At 36.7% G+C, this 27,430-nt stretch overlaps 2 protein-coding genes across 3 annotated transcripts in view; one reads left to right on the forward strand and one right to left on the reverse strand.

The window, feature by feature from the left end:
* The first annotated feature begins 659 nt into the window (after nt 1–659).
* On the forward strand, nt 660–8,845 carry LOC121407255 (uncharacterized protein DDB_G0290587-like). Its single transcript, XM_041598231.1, has 5 exons — nt 660–1,567; nt 3,490–4,252; nt 6,434–6,500; nt 7,010–7,209; nt 8,450–8,845. Exons 1-5 carry the CDS (start codon nt 1,273–1,275, stop codon nt 8,559–8,561), a joined length of 1,437 nt encoding a protein of 478 aa, XP_041454165.1. The 5' UTR covers nt 660–1,272; the 3' UTR covers nt 8,562–8,845.
* Nucleotides 8,846–11,698: 2,853 nt separating this feature from the next.
* Nucleotides 11,699–27,430, reverse strand: part of LOC121407256 (thymocyte selection-associated high mobility group box protein TOX-like) — a 35,635-nt gene continuing 19,903 nt past the window's right edge. The window contains exons 3-8 of one of the 2 annotated variants that reach the window (XM_041598232.1): nt 26,410–27,375; nt 25,637–25,867; nt 24,826–24,906; nt 18,316–18,594; nt 16,784–16,914; nt 11,699–14,897 (exon numbers count right to left, since the gene is read on the reverse strand). In XM_041598232.1, the coding sequence (XP_041454166.1) occupies nt 14,828–14,897; nt 16,784–16,914; nt 18,316–18,594; nt 24,826–24,906; nt 25,637–25,867; nt 26,410–27,375 (1,758 nt within the window). In that variant the 3' untranslated portion in view covers nt 11,699–14,827. The remainder of the gene's footprint in view (nt 14,898–16,783; nt 16,915–18,315; nt 18,595–24,825; nt 24,907–25,636; nt 25,868–26,409; nt 27,376–27,430) is intronic. The other variant, XM_041598233.1, reaches the window with a different exon arrangement.

Genomic DNA, 27,430 nt, shown 5'->3' on the forward strand with positions numbered 1-27,430 from the left:
TTCTGCAACTTATGGAATAGTCTTAATTCCTGAGCTTGTAGTAGAGTCTAAGGATGTATTACAATTTGAAAAAAAAGAATGATTTTGGTGGCGTAATAATCCCGTAATGCAGAAATTTGATTATAAGGTTCCTTCCCCGGACCGCTAACAGACGTCACTGTTTATCACCAGGAGCTGGTCATAGAGGAACAGAAGGTCCTGCGTCAAGAACTGAACCTTATGTAACCTTATGTATGTATGTAACCCCCCCCCCCTCCCCCCAAAAAGTTAGAAACATAAATCGATGTAGTTGTTGTTTGTTATGGACAAATATAGGTCCGAATGTGTTATAGCGTCCACATCTCCATGGTCACGTTCTTTAGTCTGCTGTGGTGCAAACTCTTCACTCGAGTTATGAATCCGGAATCTGAATCCACAGCCTACAATTATGTATAGAATGCCTCTCTTGCTCACGACAAGTTTATATTTGCTCATCTTACGCGACGACTCATGTGTTTCACTCAGAGTCTGTGCCTGCAGGCTGCAGACTTTAAAGTCAAGACCGTTTAATTTTCAATTAGGGTATGTGCATGTCTGGCCTGTAGACTACTTCCATTGGGGATTCCCGGTATTTATGGAAGAAAGCGCGCCAAGATCAATTCGGGCTGCGAAGGGCAGCAGCGCATGCAGTGCATCGAGAGCAACTGTGGCAGCGGATTTCTCGGGGAGATTTCTACAAAAAATGGTGCAGTGATACTGATATCTCCGTTGACTTATCAAGAAAAAGTTCTAAAGCTCATCTATTGTCGTTTGCATGCTAATCTGTCAAAATCAAAAGTTACATAATACATATGTTTATAGAGGCAGAGCTATACTATAGACGGCAAAACTTAGGTTTTTAGCTTCAGTTCTTTCTCCGTACCAACTGGGAACCACTCCGGCCACCCGGTACCCTACTACGGGGCGACCTGGCGCCGTTGCATCGGCTTTTCCGCTGACTTGCAGATCTGATATGTTGGCTGCTTGACTTTAGTCTTAGATGAGTTAGTTTCCTTCCCTGCCTTTTCCTCTGACTATGACTATTTGAATGAGATTGGAACTTAGATCTAATTATATATCTAAACTAGATCTGACAAGTCAAATCATGCATTATTCCTGTCAGTGTCTACCTTGGCTACTCTGTCTTTGATAAAGTGATAATAGTATGTGTACTCAAGTCAAGAACCCCCTGCTACAGTTGTAACTGTACATGTAAGACCCTTAAATTCAGAGTCTTTAAACCCTGGCCTCTAAATGGCTGAGAAGGCTGTAGAACAGAACTTGTCGTGCCCACTTTGTTTTGAAATCTTTGATGAGCCGACCATCCTGACTTCGTGTGGACACACTTTTTGTCGGAAATGTCTAAAGAATTATGACAAGTCCCAATCCCGTAAGGAACCCGATTGCAATTACATGGTGTGTCCCATCTGCAGGGGGATCACAGAGTTTAAATCTACCAACCGTGTTGATGATTTCTGCCCTAACCTGTTGGTCAAAGGCCTGGTAGATGATGTGAAAGATGTCCTTGAGAAGAAGAATCTGAAATCCAGTAAGTATAGAGAGATTAAAACGGGTATTTTTCTTTTGAATTATTAGATAGGATAATACATCTTCATGTACAACATAATGGATTGATTTTTGTATTAAAATAGTAATTTTGGGTGGTATTCTAATAACATTGTTTAATTTATAGCCAAAATGGACTATCTTTTCTTCTTTTTTAATGCTGATTTCTAATTCATTCACCAAGAACATGTATTATTGACTGGCATGATTATTTTTTAATTCAAAATTGCTGTGGTTTTCCCATTTGGTCAAAAGTGCTTTCTATGACTAATTATGTCCATTTATCTGAAACTACACAATGCTTAAAAATTATCTGTTTTTATAAGGAGATGAGAAAATCCTATTGATTATTCTATGAATTTCATATTATTTTTTTAGCGTTGATGGATATGGTTTGTTTATTAAACATTAAAGTGTGACTAAATTTGTATTCAGTTTTTAATAGGAGATAATTTCAGCAGTTGTCAGACAATCTATTGATCAAAGGTAAATGAAGCTCTTACCTTCTTGTATTATATTCAGATATCTAAGGTTTTTGTATCGCCTGCATAGCAGAGCGAGTCTACTGTAAACAGGTGCTGCTTTTCCGACTGGTGTGTCATCGTTAACATCAAATCTTAACCATTTGAAGGTTAAGTTTTTGAAATGTTATCATAACTTAAAAAGTATATGGGCCTAGTTCATAAAACTTAAACATAATGGTTATGGTTACTGAACATCCTGCCAGAGTTTGAGGTCACATGATGAAGGTCATTTAGGGTCAATAAACTTTGGCTATGTTGGGGGTATTTGTTGTTTTCCATCATAACTGAAAGTTTATGGATCTGGTTCATGAAACTTGGACATAAGACTAGAGTAATCAAGAATCGCTGGGCGTTGTGGCATGCGCCTGTAATCCAAGCTGTGGGGAAGTTACAAATTGATGCAGAGGTTCGAGCCCTGGTCACGTCTTTCGGATGGTGACGATAAAGGTCGGTCCCAGACGTAAATAATCATATCTGATTGATACACGTCTGACAATACTCAAATACACACACTGAACATCTTTTGTGTGTTTCAGGTCACATGACCAAGGTCAAAGGCCATTTAGGTTCAATAAACTTTGGTTATGTTTGGGTATAAAAAAAATCTTAACCAAGGTTCAGTTTTTAAATATCATAACTGAAAGTATATGGATCTAATTCATGAAAGTTAGACCTACCGGTAAGAGCAGTCAAGCATCAGTGAACATAATCCTGCATGAGTTTCAGGTCACATGACCAAGGTCAATGAAATTTGGCCATGTTGGGGGTATTTGTTGAATTGCCATTATATCTTTGAATGTTTATGGATCTAGTTCATGAAATGAGGGTAATCATCTATCACTGATCGTCTTGCACAAGTTGTTGGTCACATGATCAAGGTCAAATGTCATTTAGGGTCAATGAACATAGTATTTTATCATCATATGAACTGTTGATGATCCCACCACATTTTTTCGTAATTTATTTTGGTAAAATATCAATTTGATTTTAAAGTATTGTTTATGGTTTTGATTGAAGATCTGGTTTATACATTCACATTTTATAATCTCTGTGGCTGTGCAATCCTAAATTCTAAGCTGAAAAATAATCACACCAAGACCACATTACAAATATGCACATGTTGGACAATGAATTACTGTATTACTTGGAAAAAGACCAGACACCCGGTCGGGTTGTCATGCGTTAAAACCAGAATAATTTGGCACATTTTTTATTTCCATGCAACTTGGGCTACCATGTGGACATAAATTCAGTTCATTTCAATATTGTCCCTATCTATATTATTTGGAAAGCAGAGAAAAAAAGTCTTTATTTTTGCAATTATACAGTCTCTTTTCCGTTCAGTTTATTGATTTTTTTCTTCAAATTTATCTATCTACAGATGAACGCCCTAGCAGAAGACCAGCTGAGACTCAAAACCCCTCTAGCTCAACACGCAATGACCCAAATGCCACGTCCAGTTCCACTTTGAGACGAGGGGCCGTCAAGATGATAGTTTTTGATGATGGCACCATGATTAAAACAATGCCAGATGGGAGCAAGATCAAGGTTATGCCTGATGGCCGCAAGTTTAAGATGAAGAGGCTGACTTCATCCACGGCCCGAACTGCGGATGCTCGTTCAAGCTCCAGCCGACTGAATAGTGGATCCCCCGTGCCACCAGATCCCTCATCAAATGCATCCAGGCAAGATGAATGTCTCCACCAACCATCAACCTCTGGTACTAGCGTTGGTGAGCCAGAACAAAGAGCCCTCCAGAACAACACAAGTAGACTCTCTAGTAGAAGACCAGCAGAGACTCGTAGCACCTCAAGCTCAAAGTATATTAACCCAAATGCCATGCCCAGTTCAAAGTCTAACGTAAGGGCCATCGAGGTCATATTGCTCAGTGATGGCACCATGATTAAAACAATGCCAGACGGGAGCAAGATCAAGATTATACCAGATGGCCGCAAGTTTAAGATGAAGCGTCTGACCTCGTCCTTGGCCCCGATGCAGAATAATGGTTCACATTCTAGCCAGCTGAGTAATCCGGCACCAACCAGTCTGAATTCATCCAGGCCAGATGAACATCTGCAGAATCCATCAAGCAGTGATACCATTAGTAACTATTCTTCATCTGAGTCTTATTTTGAGGAAACCAGGTTGGTGATGATTGTTCAAATTGATATATTCTTATACCAGATTAGTTGATAAAAATAACATAATAATAGCATGCAACATTAATGTAGCACTTAATACAATGTTTCTATTAAAGGACAAGTCCAACCCAACAAAAAGTTTATTTAAATAAAAAATCCAACAAACCCAACACTGAAAATTTCATCAAATTCTGATGCAAAATAAGAAAGTTATGACATTTTAAAGTTTTGTTTAATATCTCAGAACAGTTGTATGCACATCCTGGTGGGTATGCAAATGAAGAGACTGATGATGTCATCCATTCACTATCTATTTTGGATTTTATTACATGAAATATGGAATTTTCTATTTTTTCTCATTGTCAAGTGAAACAATGATTAATTCCTCCCTGAACATGTGGAATGAGCATTGTTTAATACTATATGATTCAGTCAAGTTGTCAAAGTTCATTGTCAAATAGATCTATGAAAATGAAGTATTGTATAATTCAAACAATAAAAACAAAAGAAATAGAGAGGGACATCATTGACTGTCTCATTTGAGTTGTGCATATCACTGTTTTGTGAAAAATAAGAAAAACTTTAAAAAGGCATAACTTTTTTATTTTACATCCAATCCAATTTTGATGAAATTTTCAGCATTTTGCTAGATTAAATTTTCTCTGTTTATTCAAATCAACATTTTTCTGGGGTGGACTTGACCTTTAAGGACAAGTCCACCCCAACAAAAAGTTGATTTGAATTGAAAAAAAAAATCAGCAAGCATAACACTCAAAATTTCATTAAAATCAAAACAGATCTATGTAAAATTATGACATTTTAAGAAAGTAGACATTTTAAAGTTTCACTGAGTTTCACAAAAGTTACATGCTCATCCTGGTTGGTGTGCGAACGAGGGGACTGATGGCATCACTTACCAATTATCTTGTATTTTATAATATAGCATTTGGAATATTCAAGTTTTCTCATTGTCCTGTGAAACAAATTTATATTCCTCCCTCGAACACATAGAATTACCATTTTTATACCATTTTATGGTTCAGTCAAGTTGATCCTTATTGTCAAATCTGTAAAAATTGAAATACTGTATAATTCAACAATAAAGAGCAAAAGAATAGTGAGTGAGGGACATCAGCAACTCTCATTTGCATGTCACTGAGTTGTGCATATAACTGTTTCGTTGAAAATAAGCAAAACTTTAAAATGCCACAACTTTCTTATTTTAATTTTCTATTGATTCAAAACAGCTTTTTTCTGGGGTGGACTTGACCTTTAAGGGTTTAAAACTTCTTGCCAAAATGATAAGATAGCAGGATGGGAGCTTCTTTAAGGGAAATGAAACCCAGGGGAAAATCTTTTTTTTTTGATAAGCAATTTAAAAATCAATTCCCCCCCAAAAAAAAAAAATAAGTAAGGAAATTATGAAAGTTGAAAAAGTCTCAATTTTCTATGGCGATCCTCAAATGGCACTTTTTGCTTCCAAGTGATATGTTTAGTAGTATAACTCTCCTTATATTTTGCACACAAAAATCTCCATATGGCCTGACATTCAAAATGTTAGAAATGCACTCTAAATGGCAGAATCTATTTACCCAATTTGTGATCTTAAATGGTGTAATCAAGGAGAAAGGTTCCAAGAACAGGAATTACAGTTTGATACCTAAAGTTGAGTGAATACAGGAAATCAACTATTTTGCTTTCCGAAGTGTCCACATCTATGTGCAATTAAACAAAACAAAACCCATGCTAAGAAGAGGCTCATGATTATCGATCATTGCACCCCTAAATGTTGTAATCCACATTTAAATTTGCAAGTGCAAGAAGTGAGCAGCAAAGGTTACCCCAAGTGTCCGGTGCTGGTGAATGGTGCTTATGAATCAACCCTTTCTCTAAAAGACAGCAACGATAACTGGTAGCCTGAAATGAGACCCTCTTGTTCATGCCCATTTCTTTGACACAGTTAAGGAGGTCTTGTGAAATAGATGGAAAATATTTATCATTGTTATGCCATATTGTGGTGATATGATTAGGGGAATAGCTTTGTATCGGTAGGCCCAATTCTTGTATAATTTGTGAAAATTTAATATTTTTTTTCCAGTTATTATTCTTTAATGTATATGATAAAGTAGTGTTTTGATGATATTCCGTGAATGCCAGTATTGATAACTTCTCAATTCCCAACAGCCCTTTTGAATCGGAGGAGGAAGATACTTGGAATGAGGAAGAAGGGAGTGAAGATGATGACTCTTTCGTAAGTTTGAATATTCCACTTTTGCATTAAAATGTAACAAAATGAATATAATACCTCTTTAGAACAAGGTTTACCTGTGCCAGTTAAATGTATTGTTCAGTGAAAGAGTTAGTGCTCTCTATATTTTACTACTCTTCATTTAGAAATGAAAATAACTACATATTCTGATGCTAGATCCATGACTTCAAGTACAGGTTACATTTGTTTGAACAGTATTGGTTCAGAAATGACTAATTGGGTATTGTTTGAGGGCTTTGAACAAAGAGCTATTTTTGTGTAAAATAGTTTTGTTCCTGCAAATAGTGTTGTACTAGCTTGTACCATAGGCATACCATGATTAAATGTAATGAGCTGCGAGTAAACTGTGACTGTTAATCGATAATTTTAAATTATATTTCTAAAAAGTCACCAGGTAACATGGGTTGGATATCAAATGATGTGTCACAACATGCTTCCTGAAATTCTAGTGGTACCTTTAGCCTTGCCCTTGACCCTTTCTTTTGACATAGGACAACTGGTTTGATGAGAGCAGCAACACTGAACACTTGGAGTATAGTCCATCAAGTTATGATGAAGAGGACAGTGATGAAGACGAGGATGACAATGATGAAGACAATGAGGAGGAAGGTGACAATGTAGAGGATGAGTTGGATTCTGATGAAATGGATTCTGATAACGATGAAGAAGACAATGACCCCCTGCTAGAAAGGTATAGTAGATTTTTCATACTTAATAGGTTCATTATTGCGGATTGAAATAATCGCTAGAGGGTATTCATTTGTCTGGCAATCTACTATGGTCAGCAAGGAAATTCGTGATCACTCTCGCAATAAGTGTTCACTGGCTTTCTAGGAAATTCGTGATCACTCTCGCAAAAAAGTTTTCACTAGCTTACAAGTTCACGAGCTTTCGAGTGCCGCTGCAACTCTTTATCAAGTGACGAAAATTGTCTGATATCGTACTCTATTTAAACTAATCTCCAGGACCGTACGCACGAACGCGGGAACAATAGGTGGGCACTGATCCGTTGATACCATAGTAGATTGCGAGACAAATGAATACCCTCTAGCGATTAGATTTTTCATTTTCAATAGATGGTACATGAGTACATGTAGTACTCAGGGGTAGTATTCTGAACATTGTCTTTTCTCTATATTTTTTTACAGAATCTGTATTCTGTTGGATGTCATAACTTTTGTCATAAATTCTGTCTCTTACTTTTAGCGCGTACCAAAATGTGTGGCTCCTAAATGCGCATAATCCCAATAATAAGACATGACAAAGTTTATGACAGGGTCTAGCAGTCATAAATTTTATCATCTTTAGTACCAAATATCCAGATACCATGCTGACCAAATGTCAAGCATACAATGGTATAATTTAGAATAGATTGTGGTATAAGTGAATTAGAATGCTATCACCAAAGTGGACCTATATTACAATACTATGCTACTCACTCAGAAGGGGGGGGGGGGGGTAGGGTAGAGGGAAGCTTTCACCGTTGCGGTTTTGATATTTTTCCTTCAAGTCTCCATCTTTTTAAGACAAAATTTGCGACACCTGGCTACGTAGTTTGTGTAGATAAGGCATAATTTTACACATGTATATACATGTACATGTCGTACAAAAAAATTCATCAAATACATGATTTTGTGTGCAGTATTGATAGTTGTATTTTCAGCCATACATCATCAATGTATGTAATATAAAAGGACAGAAAGTCGAAAATGGATGAGTTCGCACCATGTGCATGTAAAACCCACAAAATAATGCAATTTCTTGTTAAAATTGCGTAATACAGGTGAGACTACCAAGGGCATTCCTTCTATTTGTCTTCCTTCCAGATCAACTTATCAATAGGATTTTTCTTTAAGCATTGGTCAACATTAGAATTTGATTGGTCATCAAACTCATTTCATTTAATTCAAATTATTTCATTTTATTTCCAGGCAAGGGTTTTCTAAGAAGTTGAAGTATGGAGAGCCTGTTCAGAAGAATCCAGGCCAGAAAAGGAAGTATGAAGAGAGTGATGAGGTATATAGTTCAGGTGAAGATTATTAGGAAGGATGATCAGACCTTTGGATTACAGTAATACATCTTTTTTAATAAAGCAGATCAGAACCAGCAGCCTATAAATAGATAAAGTGTATTTACTTTGAACTTCAGTGTGATTGTGTAAAATTTATTTTTCTAAATGATTAAAGAAAGAGTTCCATGTTATAAGGATAAATTTATATTTATGTATATATCATAGAAAAGCTGTTTTCAATTTATTAATCCCGCAATAGTTATCCCGATAATATTATGAACGCTTAAAGGGGAATGAAACCTTTGGAACAAATAGGCTTGTGTAGAAACAGAAAAATCAAAGAATAAGAATAAAGAAAGTTTGAGAAAAATCGGACAAATAGTGAGAAAGTTATGAGCATTTGAATATTGCAATCACTAATGCTATGGAGATCCTCACATTGGCAATGCGACAAGGATGTGTGATGTCACTGATGAACAACTTTCCCTTTGGTGGACTATAAAATACCCTCAAAATGTCTCTTTTTGCTTTTTCTTATGATGATACAAACTCTTTATCCATGATGTATTCTTAAAAAATGTGTATTACATGCCCTCATGTAGACAGAACACATGATATAAAGATAGATGTGATAAAAGAGGCAATTCTAGTGAATTATATACTAAAGTAATGGGGAGAGTTGTTCACAAGTGACATCACACATCTTTGTCGCATTGCCAATTTGCTATGTCCATAGCATTAGTGATCGCAATATTCAAATGCTCATAACTTTCTCATTATTTGTCCGATTTTTCTCAAACTTTCGTTGATCTGTTTCTTTGATTTTTCTGTTTTCACACAAGCTATCTTGTTCCAATGGTTTCATTCTCCTTTAATAACTTTCCAAGAGAATACTTTATATTACAACAAAAATCTCTATCAAAATTACATGACAGTGCAATTTTCTCTTCTCCTTGCTCAAAATGTCTGAAAAAATAGCTTTTTACCCACTCTCTTTTTCTTAAACCTTTTCGTTTTGTCCTAATATTTCTTTCCTTTCAGGGAATGAGACCATGGGGAAAGTTTTGTCTTTCAATTTGATGGTGATTTGCTGTGATTAATAGTTTTTAGATATATAATATGAGGTGGTGTGGTGTTCCTTCCTCTTGTTCTCATTTCCCTTCTATTTGACGCATTTTTAAGAGTATTTAATTATATATACTTGACTATATTATTGTTCTTTTTTATATGATACATATTAATATATACCTCTAATTTGTACACAAGACTGGTATTGGTTTTGGAATTTTTCGTTTTTTCCCTGCCTGCATACATGTAGCAAGACATAGACATTTCTTTTAAGAGAGTAGCTGTGTGGTCAGCATCAAATATTAATTAGATTTTAAAATGTTATATCTCTGAAAATTTCAGAAAATTTGTCATGTGTCACTAATCATTTGGTCTGAATATTGACATAAAAGATAAATGTGATTTCAGGTCCCTAGGATAAGGGCTCAGTTTACCATGTTGCATTATCAAAAGAAAGTTAAAACCAAAGGTTAAGATTTTGAATTATGTAAAACTTTGATAGAAAAGTTATCAGGTATCAGCACTTGGATGAATATAATTTCAGGTCACTGGTCAATTCAGATCAATGAACTTTGATAAAATTGATATTTTGTCCATTATATCGAAAGTATATAGTCAAATTGTAAATTTCATATTGCATTTACCAAAGAGTTAAAGGGGTATCTCACTGAGCGATGAATACTTGCAAATGTATAGATTTGAGGATTTTGTCAGGGTTTATGATAGGTTAGACAGTTGAGTTACAAACAACTTTACTTGTTGGAGAGTATCGAACAAGTTCAAAATTTCTAATTTATTTTTCTCCAAACATTCGTAAGCCTTTGCAAATAAGTAAGACTGCTGCGTTACATTGAAATTGAAAATTCTAATCGCAAGAGGCATGCATTCATTCCTCAGTGAGAAACATCCTTGTTTACACCAAATTAAATGACTATAATATTTATTGTACTTCATCTTCGAGAGTGATGCTTTGGTATTGAAATAAAACATTGCTTAATTACCACCAAAAGTTGCATGCTTTATTATTATCATCATTTTTTTATTTATTAAAGAAAAATGAAATATATTTCAGTGTGTGAGGAAAAATGAGATCATAAAATAATTCATGATATTGATGATGGCGATAGTGGTGGTGATGATGGTGGTTATAAAGATGATGGTGATGATTGGATGAGAATAATGGTAATAAATGGTGATATTGATGATGAAAGCGATATGATGATATACGGTGATGGTGGTGATAATGATGGTAATGACGAAAATGGTGTTAGCAATGATGGTGATGATACTGATATTGATTGAAAGAATGATAGTGACGGTGACAGTGATGAGGATAAAGATGATGGTAATGATGTTGGTGGTGATGATTGTGATGACAATTCATGATGGTGATGAAAGTGATAAGGATGAAGATGGATGTGATGGTGAATATGGTGATGGTACTGATGATAATGGTGAATTATTTCTAGTTCTATTTACTTTGAACTTTCACCATTTGTTTCTCTTAGTTTCCTCATTTCCACACAATTTTATTACCAATGATTGGTTTCCCTTTAAAATTGAACCACAATATATACCAACATCATTGCCAATTTACCATCACAATGATCATCATCACATCTGCGATATAATCATGAACACTCTCCATCACATATTACCAACATGATTGCCAATTTTCCATCAAAATGATTGTCCTCACCATCATCGTTATCACGATCAACACTTTTTTTATCACATTTACCAACATCACTGCCAATTCGCCATCACAATGATCATCATCACCATCTGCGATATCATGATCATCAACACTTTTTATCACGAATATTTACTAACATCATTGCCAATTTGCCATCACAATGATTGTCATCACCATCACTCTCTATCAGAATATTTATGAACATAATTGCCCATTGCCATCGCAATGGTCGTCATCACCTTCAACAATACCATGATCATTTACACTCTCCATCACAATATTTACCATTACAATTGGCATCCCCACTAGGGTCAGGTCACCATTCTTACTCTTGTCATATTTCAGATAACCACATACACCCTAAAATCTTTGAAAAAAAATAGAAATATACAAGCAAACATTACATTCCACCTTTTGACTTTATTAACCTGCTAGTAATAGACAAGTGCACTTCTATTAAGTTCCAACTTTTTTTTTCTTCAATCAATCAATTCAGACATGTTTCTCCTTGTACTTAATTAGGCATTGAGTTTTAATACAAAATACATATAATTCTTCAAGTCCAACTGTACATGAGTACGAAGACCGTCGTTGGATCGCATCCTCCCGCACCTGATCCAAACCTGGCTCCTACTCGGTCATAAATTCATAAATAGATACAGGAGAATTGCAAGAACAGAAGAAGAAAAATAAGAGCTCATGATGAAATTTTATAACTACAAGACTTCGAAGAGAAAAAGCTGTATAAGTTTGCACATCTTACATTACAAATAAAATTACAATCCTTATTTATCTTTTTTTTTGTCATGGTTATTTACAGACATGTTTAGGGTGGAGAACACTGATGCAATACTTAGGCACTGGTTTGAGGGTCACACTAATTTACATCGCAAGAACTCCCCCCCCCCCACTCTGGTTTCCCTTCTTGAAAAGAGAACATCAATTGTATAAACATTGTAATATAAGGGCAGGTTATCTTTACCATACCTGCAACACTGTATTGGGAGAGTTTTGCAAATAATTATTACTTTCTAAGTAGAGACATTCTTCAATACTTAATATACACATTTCTTATGTAATTACACATGCCAGGCATTTATACTATTTTCTTTCTTTTAAAGTAAATCTTGTATGGATGATTGCCATTCCATGAAATATGATTCTTAGAAAAAGGAGAGATGGAGGATGTGAGAAACAGAGGATTCAGGAAGGGAGAGAGACAAAGATGGATGATGGAAGGAATTTGAGGGAGGGATAGAGAGAGGGTGGAGGAGAATAAATGAATAGAGAGAAGGGTAATGAGGGGAGGAAGAGAGAAACAGTGGCAGAAATAAGAAGGGAAGAGGATTGAGGGCGAGAGGCCCCACTGTACAACATAACAATATATTAAAATAATCTTTTCTCTACATTGCAAACGTTGGCAAAAAAAGAACTTATCATTTTACTTACAATTCAGAAATTAATAACTATGGCATTCCACAACATAAATATATTGAGCCTTAAAAAAATAACTTACTTTCCAATTCTCAAATAAAAAAAAACATGATGATGCAGTTTAGATAAACATACATGACAGAACATGATAAAAGCAATAACTGTTTTATTTCAACTAGCAAAGACAAAAAAACATTTGTCAGCAAAATAAATGACAGAAATATATCAACATGACAATGCAATGTTTCTGGAATGTATCAAGAATGATTAAGAAGTCTTAAGAACAATCATTCAATAATTCAAACAATTAATGGCTCAAGGTACATAGCAACACCCATGTTTAATAGGAGCAAATATATTTACACATGCCCTGTCTTTATGGAAGAGATAGGGCTTCAAGCCAAAATCTCATTGTTATTTGAGAACACAAACCACTTTGTGACTACTAACAGAGATTTGAACCTGGCATCAACAGTTCATGAATCTGGAGTACCAACCACTATGCCATAACCCCATCGGTAGAAAAAAAATCATTAGAAACAGTCAAAATTAGCCTACAGACCTATATTTTTAGTTATGTACTTGTTTCTTTTCATATTTTTTCCAAGTCTTAGGAGTCCTTACAGTGCAGAAGTATATATTCACATTGTTTTTGCACTATGAAATTATTACTATTATTATTTTTATTAATATCATTCTTATTATCATTATTATTATTATTATCACGATTATATTACCACTAAGTATAATAAACTTGGTGTCAAGGGAGAATTTTTTTGCTTGCAGTATGATATTTAGGCATTTGTGAGGAATTGGTAATGTGAGTCAAATTGAAATCTCACTCAATAGTGAAATCACAACAATAATTTTAAGTTTAATATAGGATTCATCTACATCAAGATATTTGCTGGGCAACAAAGCTCAAATTCTCCATTAATTTATTTTGTTTTGTAAGATATTTCACTTAGTCTAGTTTCCAATATCATTATTGTACACATTCAGTTCAATACAATTATCTCAACTTTCAAATTATATTAAATATGAACCTTTTTACCACTATGCCTGTGAACTGTCAATAACACTTATTCATAAAACACATGGACTTCACTCAATATGAGTATTCCTCCATAGATTTATAATGTTTCATAGCTATTTCCAATAATTCTTTGCAAAGGTATAATAAATTATAATAATATCCAAGTTACATCACAAACAATTTGAATACCACTCATAATATCAAATTACGATTGAACAGTAAGTAGGCATAATATCATTTTGTATAAAGACAAGGGAAGTTGTCACAACTTGTAGGTCAGGAGGACACACCACTACTAGGTATGTATAAAAATTATCGGTTCGGTTTTATAAGGAACTCACACTGCTAGAGAACATCACTATTAATGAAAATATAAGATATAGAGAAACAAATTGGAAAAAATTCTATCAAAATTAGTGAAAAAATGAGTTATACAAGTAAAGAAAATATCTAATTATCTGTACCTTCACTGGTCATTCTCAAACTGGTAATGTTTGAGAAGGGCAAGCTTTTGCACACAACTTTACATGTGATTGTGATTTGTTTTTGTACTTCATTATCATTTTTTTTAGCATTATCTCTTATGGTTCAACTTGTCTATCTCATAAATTTAGAATTTACAAAGATACAAGCCGCAATTTACAGATAGACATTAAATTAAAGGTAAAGAGAGAAAATACCAGAATCGTAGCAGAGATTTTTTCTTCAACTCTAAATCAATGATGACAATTTTAGTTCCAACATATAAAAATAAATTGAGACTTTTTACATCCATCCACTGTGTCAGTTTGTAACCGATTTTGATAAAACTTTCTTCCAACTGCCTCTCTCTATCATACCTTTCCATTTGCCCTCCTGATTTGGGTTTCCTTTAGTACTTTAATTTCCTTCAAGATTTGATAACAATTTGTTTCTTTACCAGTGCTCTCCACCCCTATTTACTAAGTGTTTCGACCAAGCTCATAAATACATTTACATGTGAGCATAGGGCATGTCCATTTGTCTGCCAGGGGGGTGCTGTCCATGGTACCAACCGTATGATGCACGCAGGGGGTCCGGGCATCCTATTTGACCGAATGAGGCACCATTCCGGAGCTTACATTGTTCGTCACCACCCACCCAGTGAAAACGTCCCTACAGATACAGATAAAGAGAGAAAAATGAAAATTGTTAACAAGTTGTGAATATACTTTTTTTAAGCTGATCAACAAAATGCATAACTCAATTTCCTAAAATCATGCCAAAATGCACAATTTTTGCAGCGATAACAATTGAAAAAAAGAGCAATGTAAAACTAATTAAACAGAAATGAATAGTCAGACCCATAAATTTTGAATACCAAAGACCAAGTTGATCTAAAGTAGTAATCTAAAATTGATTTTTAATGGATTAACACAAATTTGAATATTCAATGAAAATAGAACCATGCAAGAAATGTGCAAGAAATGCAAAAATGTCTCTTTTTACAAACTGTTTTCATGAAATTGTCACTATTTTTTATATGAAATTGTCGCTATTTCTCTAAAGATATTTGTAAATACTAAAATTTCCCTCAGGTATAAAAATGACACACAGCAATATCTCCAAAAAAAATTAATGGTCCAGAACAAACATATCAAATGGAGTAATAAAGAGCTCAAACACAATGCGATTGTTGAATAACAATAAACAGGGTTAATAACATGAAAGAAATACATGCAAAGCAACAAACGCATACAACAAAACACATTGCACCTACACAGAAAATTATTTACGTGGCATGCAAACAACATAAAGTATACATATTTTAGAGTAATCCTATGTATGGAAATTATAAATTATGAATTAAAAGGTGGAATGGATTTAAGAGATGAAGATAGATGGTAAGTATGGGGAGTGTCATGAGAAGATAAATGAACAGAAAAGAATAAGAGAAAAAGACCAAGTTGAAGAAATGAAAAATATGAAGAGGAGGAAATGATCAATATTAAGTAGATGAAGAAGAAGATAGAAGAACAAGAAGGTGAAAATACAAAGTGAGCATAGAAAAGGACCGAATATAAAAAAAAATAAGTATGTTTATAAGAGAGGAAAAGTAAAAAAAACCCCAATGATCTGGTTTGAATGAAGAACAGATGAAAAGTGGAAAGGATAATACAACCCTACACAAAATAAAGAAAAACAAGGTGGTCTTTCTTTTAATTCTTGAAGGTGAAATCAGAAGCTATTTGTTACAAAATTTGTGTTTCCATGATGCCAAGATGCAGTAGTAATAATAATTCTTGTTGCCATGGTAATTTTATGAATCTCGGTCACAAAATTATAAAAAGAGCAGGAATATTTTCATTCTCATTTGACCCCAATGACTTTTCCATGAGGTTAGTCAGTCATCTAATGGGGAATAATGGTAATACATAACTAGCGCCCTCTGTAGCTTAGAAGAAACCATTTCCCAAGTGATTGTGCAAGTGAGTGTATACAAAATGAGATTATATACAAGTGAAATTCATTTCAAATGTTTTTGAAAATGGATGCAAGTTAATGTGATTTGCATGACATTGCCCTCAATATTAAACTAAATATTCAAAACATGATGCCCAATAGGTGACTTAAAATGTCAAAAGTGGTAAAAAGAATGGTCAACACCCCAAATTGTCAACGAGACACAATGTTTTAAAACACCATTATTACAATATTTTTGTATAATTTTGCTGATGATAAGCGTATAAACCTATGATAAAAATTAACATAAATAAATGAAAATCAAAAGCAATTTCATTTAATAGAACATTTCTTCTACATTTAAAAAATAGTCCCCCCCCCTAAATAACAAAAAATGAACCTAGGATTGGGAATAAAATCTAAATGATCGAATTATGGATTGGATTCTACCGGTATGTATTTATTGCACTCTGTTAATCACATCATGAGAGCCAACATGGTTAGTATGCAGCAAACTCTGGTATTGTGATATTGAAAAAGGTTAGTTTTGAATGTAGAGTTTAACACTCTCTAGGCTGATAAAGAGAGAGGCATTGTACCTGCAGTGTTCTACGACACACTGCGAGCTGCAATATTCGTTATCCCAATCGGGGCTTTCTATAGGAGGCCGGTTACACCCGCTGCGAGTACACAGCACTGGCTGTGGCTCGCTTACGGCCTTCGGTGGCGACTGGCAAAAAAAAAAATGGTAAAACAATTCAGGGGAGGTAAGCAAAAGGAGGTAGAGAAAGGGGATAAAAAAGAAAAGAGAACAAAAGAGAAATTTATATAATCATCCCATATTTACAATAGCCTTGAACATTATTAATTATCATGAATCTATAAACAATACATCACACAGAACTGAATGGAATAATATATAATTAATATCAATTATTTATGAAGAAATAAACAATGTTTATGATTTTTATACCAAAAACTGGTAGATCATGATTCTTTTTAATTTAAAGGTTTCTATCAAAGAGTCCCTTAATGATTAATTTAGGAGTGACAAGTACAAGAAAACAAACCAAATACAGTATCACATACTGAAGGGCCCATACTGGCTCCCAAGCTTTATGAAGTTTACTATCACTGATATAATTCAAAATGAAACAAAAAAATCATAATAGCATGCAAGACAAGTAATCTACACATTGACACATTGATCAAAATCATTGCTAATAAAGCACTATTCATGTATCATCAACCTTATACAAGAGCTGTTCTTTTATTTGATTTTCTAAAATTCAATTAAAAAGGGCCTCCAAACCCCACACCAAACTCATACAAATTGATAAAGAATCATGCCGAACTTGGAATAGATGAATTATACATTTAATACGATATAAAGAACCTAGTCTTGCTATCAAAGTCCTTTGAAAGCGCATAGAGACGTTACATGCATAATGTAATATGCGCTATACAAGAACTGTATATCATCATTATTATCCATTTCAACATTAGTCTGGTTACTCTGATGGAAGGAAATGTAATTCATTCAAAGTGAAAAAAAACTTGTAGTAAGATAGGAAACATCTATTATTACATTCTTTTCATTCATTTTTGTTCAATGGTTTTCTCCATTGATTATTCATAAGGGGGGGGGGGGTTGAAAACTACTTAATTTTGGGAATATATATATTTGTTGAATTATATTACAAGAAAAAAATTGATCTCATTTCACAACCAGTTCAGTAAACTCAGTATAATTTGAAAAAGATCTTTCCTCCCCCTTCTTCTGATAAAGTACAGTCCACCGACTGGTGTATTGTATCTTTATATGAGACCATTAATGTTCAGATGGCTATAAAGGTTTTTTATATATTTTACATTAACTGATGTGTTATATACCTTGTATTTCTAATTTGAAAAGCAGTGCATATATTGATGTCTGCATGCTTGAACTTTTAATCTGAATAATTGAATATAGGCCAAATTGAATTTCTTTGAAAATAAAATGAATCATAAAAATGTGATTTCATTAAGTTGATGATACATGAATAAAAAACAGCACAAGTGGTATTTAATTGCCTTTTTAATACAAAAAAATAGATAATTTCAAAATAAATGAGTGGTATGCGTTTCTCACCATTGGTTTGACGACTCTTTGTACGTTCTGCATTGGTTGTACCATAGCTGCCGGCTGACCGTACGGGCTTGCTGCAGTTGTCATGGTGCCGCCGCCCACCGGTGCATTGGACGATGACGGTGGCTTGGGTGCAATAACCCTGGGTGCAACAGAGGGATGGTGCTGGCCGACGACACCGGCCACATTAGCACCATGAGGGGGAGAGACCGAGACCGGACCAGACAGTCTCTGCTGCTTACTGGGAGACTGCTCCTCAGGGTCCATCTGGTCTACGGCGGCCTGGAAACGAAAAACAAAGATTATAAAATTAGAGAAAATATTACACCTTAGGATTATCCAGTTTCAGTCCGCCTGTTCAATTTACAAATCCATTTGCCTGCTAGCGAGCTACCACTTCAGTTTAAATGATGATTAAGATTTTCCACCTATAACTAATTTACCAATTAACAATAAGCAACATAAACTTATCTAAGTTAAGTATCTCCATGCCGCTTATTCCCTCATCCCCCACCCGGTCACTTTATATATCTTTGTCACTATAAGGGATGTCGGACATCTTCAAACTTCAAGATGTGGATTTCAGTCCATCAGTGTCGTGTGTGATTAAGATTTTATCGATATATATCAATTGGGTATGATTATTTATGTCTGGGAACCCCAGGGGGAGGGGGGGGGGCACTCACATACATTGACGTGCTGCTCTGGAGGCCCCCCTTTTCAGACCTCAATTCCAGCTCTCTAGATACTCCATATGAAAAAAGTTCTATTCAGAAGCCGCCCAGCCCCACTCACAAGACCCCTGTTACGTAACATCTCTGTTCCCCAGGCCTGCCAAAAATGTCCAGCCGTGCACGCACAGCATAGTGCTAGGGTGCAACGTACCTACAGTATAAAATACTGCGATCCTGTTCCGCAGAACCGTTTTACACACTGCTTGGTATATTTCTATTTCCAAAGACCATGTATTTTACCCTTGTAGTCAGTTCCTTAGACCCCTTTCAGGATTTTGTGAGGCACACCCCCATCTAAATATAATTTGAATGCTTCCCCCCCTCATCCCCGGACAGGGAACAACCTCCAACATCACCATATAAAAGACAGAAGTCGAATCTAACCTCTGCATCAATTATTTGGATACTTCCATACTTATCATTATCTTGCTATAACTGACATAAGAATGAAAGGCCACAAGGGGATCCTCCTTTCCCCCCTCCTCCCCCTTCCCCCCTTCAACACCATCAATGACTGCGTGTCAATCACGCAGGGAAACTGTATGATTCTTGTCGAGCAAACGAACGAATCTTTACACAGCAGGAGTCAAGTTACGATCAATGCACTTGTAAGAGGGTCTCTCTGTCTTAGTGCTTGTGCAAGTTAGCAGGCAAACAGTTAGTCTGTGCCAATCTCCGCAAATCTACAGCAAGGAGATGCCTTGGGGATTGCAATAGAGGGGGGAAAAGACTCAATGATCATTGGAAGCCTAAAGATATTCTAGAAAAGGGACTAAAACTACCCTTATATAGAGTTATAAAGAGATTCTTCATATAATAATTTCATTGCTGAAATCTTAGTGAGGATGATGACAGGTTTTTTTTCCACAATTCATTTCCCAACCACTGGGTTCATTACCTTAAAGCAATCAATCACAAACTTGTTTGACAATCAATTACTAAGATTCATGTAAAGAGCCCACAGATTTGATTTGTTGGATAACATTTATCATTGAAGAGCCTTGCACAAATGACCTAACTAGATTGAGTCAAACAAATTCCCAATCACAAAAGGAGGAAAAATATCAATATTAAGTACTGCTGTTTTCGAGTTAATATACAAAATTTAAAAAAATCTGACAAGATTTTAGTGATTTGGCATCTACTTCCCTAACTGAAAGAAGTATGTACAACTGAAATACACACAAAAATCTTCTCTGATTGAAAATGCATCAGCATACAGAAATGTAATGAAATGGAAATATCAAAACATCATGTCGTTCCAATCTATTTCTAAATTTCAAATATGTTTACATTTTATTTCCTCCGAAGGTTCCCCCACCTGCATCACTGTACAAACAGTTAGTCTTGAATCAATAGAATTAGACTAGTTTCAAGACTTGAGACCTGTTTTTATTGGTGGAAGGTAGAGGATGGCGGGAAGGGGGGGGGGGGGCTCTTGCTTGATGATGAATAATTTGATTTGGTAAAAAGTAAGACCTCTTGATCATACACATTTTATTCCAACACTCATGTTTCTGCATATTGGGTGGGCTTAAAAGAAAGAAAATGTGAATGGAATCACTCCTTATTATCTTATCAGAAAGGCAGAAAAAATATATGTGCTGTAAACACTTGGAGGGTGTTATGGAAATAAGATAGCGATAAAACAAAACATGTGATCATAGCAATCACATAGAGCATGAAGACAGGGTGAAACATATTTATTCATCATAAATTCATGATTAATGTCATTCAAAAACTAGGGTTGTTTAAACCACAGAGGGTCTCTTTACCATTGACAATTGCTGTCAATGAGCCTGGTGGTTAGGCTACATATTTCTTTTGGTTGGTGGGGGGGGGAGGACAGAAGAGGAGGATATGCATGAGGTATTGACCCAGTTTAATCATTTTTCCTATACTACCAGTCAGCCTTGAATCAATATTTCCTTTGATGGTTTCAGATGGTTTGAGTATACATGTAAGGGAGGGGTCGGAGGTATGGAATGGAGCAAGGGTGGCATTGTAACTGTAACAGATAACCGTAAATACATTTACAAGATAATTCTGGATAATGTTCATTAATGGTATCAGTTAGTATCATTATTGCTATCATTACTATTATTATTATTATTATCCTTATTACCGATATGACATTATCAATATCATCTTTTGGTCCATCTAACAAATCATCAGAAATATTTGAATATTACAGATGTTTACTGTGTGACAAGTGCACCTGAGAGACACGCCACATCAGTGTCATGGCCGTTTCATCATTTGTATTCATATGTCATCAGCACCTAACCCGGTCGCCATGCATTACGATCACAAGATAGATTTGATATAACCATTCAGTATTCAATATCCATCTCCCCCATCTCTCAGAGTAGGGTGTGTAGGAAATAAACGGCCTTATTCTCATCATTCCCCCAATGGGAGAAGGAGAAATGATAATAATAACCGTGCAACGATGCTGAAAACATAAGGAATAAGCTGCCAACACTTAGAGGACTTGTTAGGGGGTGCAAATTGAGTTATAGTGGCACGCAGATCCTGCACAAATTATTGATTGCTCCACTAGTCCCTGCCAGTATCTAGTCCTGACCTAGTTGAATTGTTTGTGCTGTGTGTTATTCTTCACTCCAGAGATTGGCGAGTGAGATAGAGTAAATGTTAGCATAGCTGATTACTAGGAGGACGGTGGAGGAGGGAGAGGGGAGGGGTGCAAAGAGGGGTGGGGTAGGGGGCAGCGAGGACAGGTGTATCAGGGCTGAAGGCCTGTTCCTGTATATGAATGGTAGCGGGAATGGAGGGGAAGGGTGGTGCTATGGTATAGAGAGGGTAGAGCTGGGGGATGGTGAGGACAGGTGTGTTAGGGTTAAGAGTCAGTCTCCATCTACAAAATTGGTGGAGAAGGGGGAGGGTAGGGGTACAAGAAGGATGGAGTTGGGAGATGGTTAGGAAAGATGTATCAGGGCTGAGAGTATCTCTGTACACAAGGTGGTGGTGAGGATGGTGGAGGAGGGTTAGTGGAGGGGTAAAGGAGGGTAAAGGAAGGGGTACAGAGATAGGTGGGGTTGGGGATAATGAGGATGGGTCTATCAGGGGTGAAAGTCTGTTTCTGTAGAGATGGTGGTGATGGTGTATTGAATTGATGAACACTGGATTTTCTTACTGGTGTGTGGTTGGGAGGGAAGATGGGGATGGGGGTCAAATAAGTTACAAACAGGATAAAAGGTTTGACGGCTGCTATGATGAGCGTGTCATCTATATTATATCAACTTCATATGAAAACATAGGATTTGAAATGTACAAAACACTGCAATGGGGAATAGTAGGGATGGGGTACATAGAGGGTGGGGTTTGAGCTTTATCTGAGGATAACAGTGATGAAATGATGATTATGGCAGTTTTACATTTAAGAAATGAAGTGAATACTTATAAAAATGGGATATGAGGGAGGTTGTGCAGTGGAAGTGGAACAAGAGAAAAGGCATGTGGAATCCTTATGAGAGTTACCAAAGAATTATTTTTCCCAAAACTGATACTGGGAAAATAGTGGTGATGATAGTGACTAGAGTGCAATAGAAATGAAGTGAGGAAAAAGTCATGTCGTATCGATGGAACTATCACATGATGATCTAGCAGCCTATTCCTAAAATTGATGCATTGAATTAACAAAATTTGACAATTAGCTAAACAAGTTGCTCTCTCAACTTTTTTTGTTGTTGCTACTTTGCTCTGAAGCACCTTGAACACCTAATTAGAGATGAAAAGTACACTATATCAATCTTCTGTAATATTATTATTATTATCCTAAACTATATCACAACCAGTAAATGATTGTTAAGCCAAACTGTCACACATAAACACAGTAAATACGAAGGTAATACATGCATCCTTGTGCAATGTCAATCTATGCCTGTGGGGTGGGCCGAGTTACTGTAATAACTTGCAAACCGTGAATATTTCATACTTTAATATTCCTCTTGACAATCGACTACGTACAAGATTTACATCCAATCATCCTATCTCCTGATGCTTAATTGATTGATTCCATGGCCCAAGAGAGATCGTCATCAATATTTCAAAGGTCATCCCCTTCTACTTTCTTTCTCTCTTATATACTCTCTCTCTCCCTCACCCCCCCCCCCCCTCAAATTGCCATATCCCAATTTTCTTGTTGAACTATACAGAGGAATAATTGAGCAAAGCCCTGGGGAAGCAAGACTACAAGACCTTAATGAGATCGCTTGTAAGACGCTTGGGAGAGGAATCCACTGAAGAACATGTCTGCCCATTACCAGAATTAAAATGTGAAAATTGCTAATGAGTTTTGGTAGGCCGAGGATCGCAAAACGGAGCCTAATTGGGCCCGTTTGCGGTTTAATGGCCGATTTCGGAAGTCATGAATGTTCCGTGGATAGCTGAAGGGGCCAAGAGAGAAAGATTGAGAAAGAGGGAGCACAAATTTGATATTCATTCCACTTTTTACGTGTTAATCTTGCATGACAGTGTGAGTAGTTAAAAAGTACATGGTAAAGATTGCATGAATGAATAAGGAATGTATGTAAAGCCTTAAGTGAATGAACAAGATTGAACAGAGCACGGAGAGAAAGATGGATTGCCGTAACAAAGAATGAAGTTCAGAGCCATTTATCATTCATGAATGACGATTTTCTCCCATCTATATATCTGTTTGGGGCATGGCAGAACAGGAGATAATGCCAAAGTTGGACCAACAGAAACAAAATTATAAATAATAAAATCCAGAGATAAACTCGGTGATAAATGAATACAGAGGAAGAGAGAGATGGGGGATAACACATGAAATGGAATAAAAGAATAAGTAATAAAAAAAAAATTGGTAGAAGGTAGGGAGGAAGGAAGAGGGAAGGGGGAGAAAGATTGAGACAGAGGGCGCGGGTGGGGATCGACAAAGTGACAATGACATGATGTATGATTTCGGAATGGAAAGCAAATAGAGGGCAGTGATGGATGTGTTTTGAAAGGACTTGGACGAGATGGAGAGAACGAAGGAGAGAAGGAAGGAAAGATAAACAAATGAGTCATCAAAAGGAGATTTTGACAAAGAGTGCGTCACTGGTATAATCAGTCAGCTTGTCAAAACAATTAATTGTAGATAGTAAGATTGATCACTGGGGAAACTGTGTAGGGGAAGGGGGGGGGTGAAGGAAGAAAGAGGGAAAGGGGAGAGGGAGGATGAAGGGGGTGGGGAAGCATGGGTTGGAGTATGGGGGTAAGGAAGTTTGTTGTGAAAAAAAGGAAGGAAGAGGAAAGGGGGGAAGTAGATTATGGATGGGGGAGAGAAGAATAAAGGGAGTGATGAGCAAATAGTTGAGGGGTATGGGGGAAGGGGTAGTAGAAGGGGGTAGATATCAAAGAAAGGAATAAAACAACTGGGTAAAAAGGGAAGGTAAATAACTGATAGGGAAGGGAAGAGGGATAATAAAGTGAAAATAGGAAGATACATTAAGGTGTGTACATGGCAGTGTATGGGGTATGGATGTGGGTTATAAAATAAGGAAAAAAATTTGCTTGCACAATTTATTTTCATGTGTAAAAATTAAGTCAAATCTGAAAATCAGTTCTATGATAATTCCAAATTTAGTGTTATAGGGCCCCTGAGTCAACACCTGGATTCATAAATCTTGTATCAACAATGAATAACAATGTTGCTTTCAACCAATCAATGCTACCATTTTAGAATCTTTTCATTTTTTGATAGGGTTTGGAAAACTAGTTTCCCTTCAAGAAGCTAAGATGAAACTTTTACCTTTGAAACTAAACTTGCTCTGTATGCTGCAAGCTTCTTCAAGTATTCCTTCTTTGCCGTTTCCGTCCTCTGCTTGTAAGCCTGTAAAAAAAAACAATCAATTTTAATGAATCAATATCATATTACTCAAAATCTATACTTCTTCCTTATTCCTTCCCAAAATACATAGGGAAATATGTAAATATAAACAAATTTGCATGATGTAACACACAAAAATCACACAATTGATACCAATTTTTTGTTGTTGTTTACTTGATTGAAGGGGCCCGTTTCATAAAACTTCTTAACTTGGCCATTATTGTAACTACCGTGGAATCCTTGAATATGATTGCCCCCCCCTAAGTCCTGTTACCATGGTATTTGCCATAGTTACCATAGTTATAACTCTTCATGAAACGTACCCATGGTCGCATTTAAATAAATCATCCAATCAACTGGGCATGTTAGCATGCATGTGTAAAGTCAGCTGCACGTGGAAGTTACAATCTGATTTTGAGATCCATAATTCTACATACGGCGTGGGTCACATCTTTTGGATGCTGATATTAAAGGTCTGGTCCGTTACAATAATAATAACATAACATGATAAATAAGAAGTGAATGGGGAAAGCCTTGCTCAAAGTGCTGCAGCCGGGTATAAAACCCCAGACTTTCATGTGCTGAGTCAGGTACCCCAAACCACTCGACCATGTCCCTAAAAATCCCATAACAAACACACACTCTACCGCTTTCTCATCTTGATGGATGCATGAAAATCTGCATGGGAATATTGAAAATGATGGAATCATATTTTGTATAAAATGTGACTTACGGCCTTCTGTTCAGCATCCAAGCTGTCCCACATTGATGCAACGATCTTAGAGACCTCTCCGAAGCTAGCGTTGGGATTCTGACCCTTGATGGCCGCCTGTGTATCCCTAAAGAACAGAGCATAGGCGGAGACTGGCTTCTGGGGTTCATTTGGGTCCTTCTTACGCTTGCGCTTGGGGGGCTTCTTTTTCGTTTCTTTGACGACCTCTGGCCGCTTGGCCTGAGCAGCAAACTGGATGAGAGAATGTGATATAAGAAGGAAATAAATAAAAACAGATAATTCAAATACAACTATTTCATTACAAGTTTAATGAACAAGCCTATCTTCTCAATTTTGGGACATTTTTTTAGTTTTCTTTGATTTCATGACTCAGTAACCTATAGATGCCATGACAAATGTGGGACTCATCTTATTGCATAGAGTGTAATGGCTGCCATGTTTTTTTTACTACATGTATCTGGAACATAATTTCATTTCCGCTATCTTTACTCTTCTAAATAATTCATATTTTTCCTATCGATATTTACTTAATGAGCAGATCTAACAATCTTGAACATTACGGCCCTAAATCTTATTAACAAAAAAGCTTTACACAATTTTCCTGTAAATTCTCAATATACCTCTACCAGCCCATAAGGTGGACCATAACTACTCGGAGTACTAGATGACATTTTTGAGCAGCTAGCTTTAAATTGTTTCAGTGAAGAGGAATAACTCTTTAAAGACAAGATCGTTTGGGTGATTTTGTTCCAAAAAGAATTTGGAATATTCACCTGTGCAAGAGGAGTGTTGTCATCGCTGTCCTCACTACTCTCTAGGTGCCCCGCCCTACCAGCTACCATGTGAGGGGGAGAGGCAGTCTGTCCTGCCATGAGTTGTGCATGGTGTTGCTGTGACATAGGGGGCAGTCCTCCATGGTGCAAGCCAAGCCCAAGCTGTGAGTGATTGATGGTAGATAGGTGCTGTGGACCGGGTGGGTGGGGCGGACCCATCTCTGTATGACCATGATGGAAGAAATTACTGCTGTCCTGAGGGTGGTGTGCTTGCTGGGGGTGGTGAGGGTGGTGCGGTTGCTGTTGCTGCTGCCCAGGGTGCGGGTGGTGTTGTCCCGGTTGCTGTGGGTGTGACATGTGGTAGGAGGGGCTCATATGGGTGGTGGCCCCAGACATTGAGCTCCCTAGGGAGGCGGCCATGACGGGGTCCATACCACTGTTAAAGTGTCCCATACTGCAAGCCGCATCCGTGATGGGCGGTACGTCAAACATCTGAGGGGGGAACTGAGGGTTAACGGGGGCTTGCGCCGATGTCGCCACTGGCAAACTTTCAGTCATGTGTGAGAGCTGATCTGAAAATACTGGGGAGGACTGGCTCGAGTAACTGGGTGTGACATTCGACAAGGAGGTTGTGTAGGTTCCTGCAGGGCTCATGGTGTGGCTCAGGGCAGGGGATTGGGCTTGTGACAGTACTGGAGAATTCGTGGAGGTCCGTGGACTTGGAACGTTTGTAGCTTGTTGAGGGTTTAGAGGGGAGGTCAAGGAGGACATCTGTTGGGGGCTTCCGGCAGTGTGAAAGGTGGGTTCTGTACCCCCACCACCACCCCCTCCACCAGCAGCGGTGTGTTCAGGGTATCCTACGGCTGAGGCAGGGTTCATTCCCGGCGTAGCACCCTCGCCTGGCATCCTGGGAGGAGTGATGGGTAGAATCTCAAAGTCCTCACCAAAACTTGGGGTGTGGAATGTCTGGAAACAATAATAAAAAAAAGAAAGAAAAAAAATCCCTCCATCAATCCATTTT

Source organism: Lytechinus variegatus, chromosome 2, assembly GCF_018143015.1.
Source record: "Lytechinus variegatus isolate NC3 chromosome 2, Lvar_3.0, whole genome shotgun sequence".
In the NCBI taxonomy this organism is placed as follows: domain Eukaryota; kingdom Metazoa; phylum Echinodermata; class Echinoidea; order Temnopleuroida; family Toxopneustidae; genus Lytechinus; species Lytechinus variegatus.